This window comes from Crocodylus porosus, unplaced genomic scaffold (genome assembly GCF_001723895.1).
Source record: "Crocodylus porosus isolate Cpor-Errol unplaced genomic scaffold, CroPor_comp1, whole genome shotgun sequence".
Classification (NCBI taxonomy): domain Eukaryota; kingdom Metazoa; phylum Chordata; order Crocodylia; family Crocodylidae; genus Crocodylus; species Crocodylus porosus.
Window position 1 is genome coordinate 102,415,470 of NW_017728886.1, and position 5,006 is coordinate 102,420,475.

At 35.5% G+C, this 5,006-nt stretch overlaps 1 protein-coding gene across 1 annotated transcript in view; it reads left to right on the plus strand.

Annotated features, from left to right (window-relative positions):
- Positions 1-5,006, plus strand: part of LOC109313479 (dynein heavy chain 5, axonemal-like) — a 275,004-nt gene that overhangs the window by 21,893 nt on the left and 248,105 nt on the right. Inside the window, exons 5-8 of the mRNA XM_019540081.1 lie at positions 392-484; positions 2,317-2,388; positions 3,031-3,132; positions 4,031-4,217. Coding sequence (XP_019395626.1) covers positions 392-484; positions 2,317-2,388; positions 3,031-3,132; positions 4,031-4,217 — 454 coding nt within the window. The remainder of the gene's footprint in view (positions 1-391; positions 485-2,316; positions 2,389-3,030; positions 3,133-4,030; positions 4,218-5,006) is intronic.

The following is a 5,006-nucleotide window of genomic DNA, read 5'->3' on the forward strand; positions in this document are numbered from 1 at the left end:
TCCTTCAGAGAGATGGGATTGTTATATGCCAGCCCACCAAAGGGAGATAGTGGCACCCCACCTTCTGAGGAAGCTAAGCTTCTAGAGAGAGAGAGCCACAGGGTTGGACTCTTAATTTCCCCAGGGTCTAGTGGATGTGTAAAGTCTGAGATCTGTGTCCCTTGTGTTATCCATGAGGCTTCAAACCTGTTGCCATAAAAGGAGTGTTTCTAGGAAACATTGAAAGTTAAATCTCATCATAAAACTGAGCTCAATGGTGAGTCTGGGCTTGTGGTTTCTTCCTTGATTCAGCAAAAAGCTAGTTATTATTCAAACACTTAACTGGCATAAGTTCAATAATGATTAACAGTTTTCACATCTTTCTATTTTTATTGACTTATAATTTAATTAGCAGCAAAAGTCAAATATTTCTTCATGGCCGGATGGGTCTTCTAGCAAGTCGTGCTCTCCGAGGAGGCTATTTATTACTACAGGCTCTAATGAGGTATGATCAAATTATTTCAATAGATTATATTTATGAAGTATTTTAAAGGTAAAAATAAATACCCTATAAGGATGAATGCCCCAAAACATGCAGTGGTAAAAGAGCTTTTTATAGTTGTTAGATACATATTTAATTTTTTAGCCAATGCCACAACCTTACAAGCTTTTCCACTTGTTTCTGTACTGAGATGGGAATTCTTCAGTAAAGCTAACCAAGAAGGCAATAGCATTTAACAGATTTCAGAATTCACTGTCTGGAAGAGAGCTGGTTAAACTACCATTTTTTAAATGTATTGATAGCTTTAATAATGAAAAAAAAAGCTTACTGTGCATGATCTTTTCATGTTCAGTTATTTGTAGCTTAGAAGTAGAGTCCATAATGGAAAGGGATTTTTGCCATTAAAATACTACGTTTTTGAGACTGTAAATAATAAAAATAGTCTATATTCTTCCAGCAATATATTTTTAGTTTTGCCTCTCTTCTGTTCTGTATCATAGTCTTGGAGCATATTCTGGTAGTACATTAAGTGACTTGATTGAAATCTGTCATGCATGGTTCATTCTGTCTCTTACCTTCTGCTACTTAGCTCAACTTTAGCTTAGCTCTTCTGTCTTAGAGGCCTGAAGAAGACTACCGTGATACCCAAAATCTTGCCTATGTCTATCTAGACCAATTGTGCAGTGAATCCAGTAAAAGATACTACCCACCCTCTGCCAAAATCCTTGCCTTTTGCATTGGAATAAGGGATGTTTAACTCAGATGTTAGGAAGGATTTAAGCATTGCCTACAGATTGCCTACAGAAGTTGAGGAATCTTCCTCCTTGAAAGTTTTAAAGAGCAGGTTAGACAAACACTCGTATGAGAAGTTTTAGGAAGGATTGATCCTGCTTTGATCAGTGTGTTGTAGTAGATTATCTCTTGAGAACCCTTTCCACCCTATTTTTTATGATTCTGCAGTTCTGATGTACATGCTATTATGTGTTTATGTTAGGGAAGGCCTGGCTGGAGAATTGCATATAGCACTTGCACTTAAAGGTTGTGAATTTTCTAATGTCCTAACTTCCTGTAAAGAAAATGCCAAACTCATTGCAAATGCTGAACATTGCAATTATATGGCTACATAAATGGCATTTAGGCATATAAAGGTGAAACAGATTTTATGGCAAATTTTAACTTTCATGCAAATAATTAGTTGCTCTGGTTTCATATCTGTATAGTTTCTAGCAAAATGGGACTTTCATCCTTGATTGGGACTCCTGTAGGAAATATAATATATACAAAGTTAAATAACTAAAATAAACAAGAGGAATATGAAGCACAAAATGTATTCAGTAAAGAAAAGCTATTGATAAGATTTAATTTTATTTTTAAGTAATTGTAATTATAGCTCTTTGCAGTTTACCTGAATGCTGTATAAGGTTTTGCTAAAGCAATTTGTCTATGTTTCTAATACAGCTGAGAATGTGGAAACTGATGTCAGACATTTAAAAATACATCTTAGTGAAACGTTTAATGCCTTTTTAAATTAAATGGGTAGAAGGAGGAAGCATTCTACTTATGGTCTCTTTTGGACCGAAAAATCAATAAATATAAGAAAGTACTTGAAATACTTTAAAACTGAAAATGTGTTGAGTTTTGTTTAGCTGCAGCTGAAGAAGTTGAGAGGTGAGTTGTTTTCATGCAACTCTACAGTATTCTCAGTGATGAGTTCACTAAATATTTTTCAAGTAGCTGAAGTTTTATTACAATTTATCTTTTACTTTTCCAACTTGTTGACTATATTTACTGGTATATGTTATGTTTACTTTTACATATTTTTTTCCTTTTTATAGGGCTTGACAGGAACTTGTGCATTTTTTCTAAGGAGTACAGATAAAGCAATTACTACAGCAAACGTCTCTCAGGTCAGGCAAAAATAATGTATTTTACACTTGATTTCACAAACCCTTTTTCACTCAGCTAGTTACATTGGAGTAAGATAAAGCAATGGAGAGTATTTCTGTAGTAAAGTGTTGTCTATGTATGTCATAATGATTTTTTGTGAGTTGGAAAAATGCGTTACGAGAGGAGAGAACCAACAGAATGAGAATTTTTTTACCAGAGAATATTCTCTCCTAATAGATTCTGTCCTCATTCAGTTCACCATAATAGTCTGATTAATCACCAGAATGCAATCTATAGCAAATAGAGACTGTTCTCTAAAGGGAGATTAGACATGTAATTGCCTTGAGGTTAATAAATACATTGTATGCAGTGGTTTTAATAACTTGAGAGAACAAGCATTGATGCCAGGTTGGAAGGACTCTTGTGGGAGTCTGACCAGTGGGCACAGCTTAGTCCTAAATCTTCCAGTAACAGGAATGGATCACTTCAAATTCCGAAGGTGGGAGGCAGGTTCAGTTAAGAAATGTCTCTTTCTGGGAATTTAAAAAATTATGGTTTGTGCATGCATGTCTTACATGTACCAGAATTTCACCCAACTAGTAATGGAGTTGCAGAAGTTTCATTTCAATACATTCCATTAACCATTTTTTTTCGCCCCAAAGGAGGTGAATTTTGGCTTGTTTGATTGTAGCAATGGAAGTATCCTTCAGGGCCTGGAAATCTTCCTCGCCCAAGTCCTCATACCAACACTTAAATCCCAACAGGTACTCAATAAGTACTGCTTTTCTTTGCAAAACCATTTTGAGTTCTGGCTAATGCCTTCTATGTTGTAAAGCAGATAAACCTAAAACAGAAGTCTATGAAAGGAAACAATTCCTATTTCTCATTCATTCATTCGTCTTTAAAAATACCATGTATAATGTCTCTGAGAAGACAGGAATGCAATGATTTAATTAAAACTAGAGTAACCTGAATAAAAATTAATGTCAATTACTTTTGGTTGCGTCAGAATTAGATACGTGTTTTAATCAATAGATATATGTGTAGGAGGTAGGAGGCACATCCAGATTGCTTCAGTTTAATGGAATTATCCTGCTTCTGTGGCGTAGTCGAGGGTATACTGATTGACTGGATAAAATCATACTGAAGCAGAGAGGGAGATTAGAATCTGGCCTCCTCACCACAGAAGAAACCATTGTGTTGAAGTCAAGTTGAAAAGAAAGCCCAATAAGTTACTTTGAGGTGGGCAAGAGAATTCAAGACAGCCATTTATTTCTATGAGATCCTTGTGCCTGTTCATGGAAAAGTGATTTGACTATCAAGCACAGGCCCATAGCTTACTGCATACTGTAACTGATATTGATATAAGTACCACATACACTCCAGCTTTACTGTAATGAACAGACATTCCAGTGTTTTGGAATTTATTATTGTTGGCCTGCTCCTGCTCCCTCTCCCATTCCATTGAAGCCAATAGCAAAATTTCCCCATGTAATATTTACAGTCAGTGTGGTGGTCATGCTAAAGCATCAAAGGATGTATTTTAGGGGTGCTTTTTTTAAATCCTTAAATTCTATTGTGAAAAAGCAATACTGTGATTTTCTAATAAATGCTTCCTTTGTTTTATATTTTTTCTCTCTATCTTTTTTTTTAAATAATCAGGACTGGGGAGCTGTGAAAGAAGGCTTGAAGAACAGCCACATACAACATTTTCTGTATTGTTTGGATAAATTTGTGGGTATTTTGTCATCATCAAGACAGAATTTGGATGGGAAAATTCAGCTGCAGAAGGTGGATATTGACAGTTACCTCAACAATTTGCATAACCCATCTGACTACATAACAGCAGGTAAGTAACTCCTGAAAGAAGAGTATTATATGTTGGTAAGCAAACACAGATAAGACCACTTACAGGAAGCACTGCAGAATATATTTTAAAGGGGGCCATTGTACTGATAGACGTTTTTCATCCTTAACTTTTGTTGTGAAGAGGTAGCCCAGTAGTTCTTTAATAAGGAATATTATGTGTTGCCAAACAAATGTAGAGATGAGATTGTCTTTAGGAAAAGTGTTCCTTGCATTGCAAGGCCAGATTTCTTTAAAGGGTTTAGTCTTCCATTCCTAAAGTAGAATATAATTGCAGGTTTATGACCTAAGAAAAAATTGTGACATCATAAATTCAGCCCTGTTAACCTCCAATAAATCAATTTGCATTTTTATTAATCACTTTTGCATTTTTGTTGAATAAAACATTTCTGTATTAAACTAAATGTGGTAAAATGTTGTCCTCTTTTAAATGTTTATCTATTTTAAAAGTGATGCAACCCATGTGCTTATAGGCCAAATTGTGAGCTCCCTACTCAGTTTCATTTCTTTCCACTTGGAGTTGGACCAAGTAAAACCTATACAAAAATCTTAGTCCTAAAGAAGTTACTATTTGAGTGGCCATGGTCCTCTGTGGGTATGTATACATGTATACCTGACTGCACAGTTGAAAAGAAAGCCCAGTAAGTACTTTTATTAGCAAGTACTAAATGACTGAGGGCAGGGAACAGCTGCAAGCAGACCTGGACAGGTTAGACAAGTGGGCAGAAAACAACAGAATGCAGTTCAACAAGGAGAAATGCAAAGTGCTGCA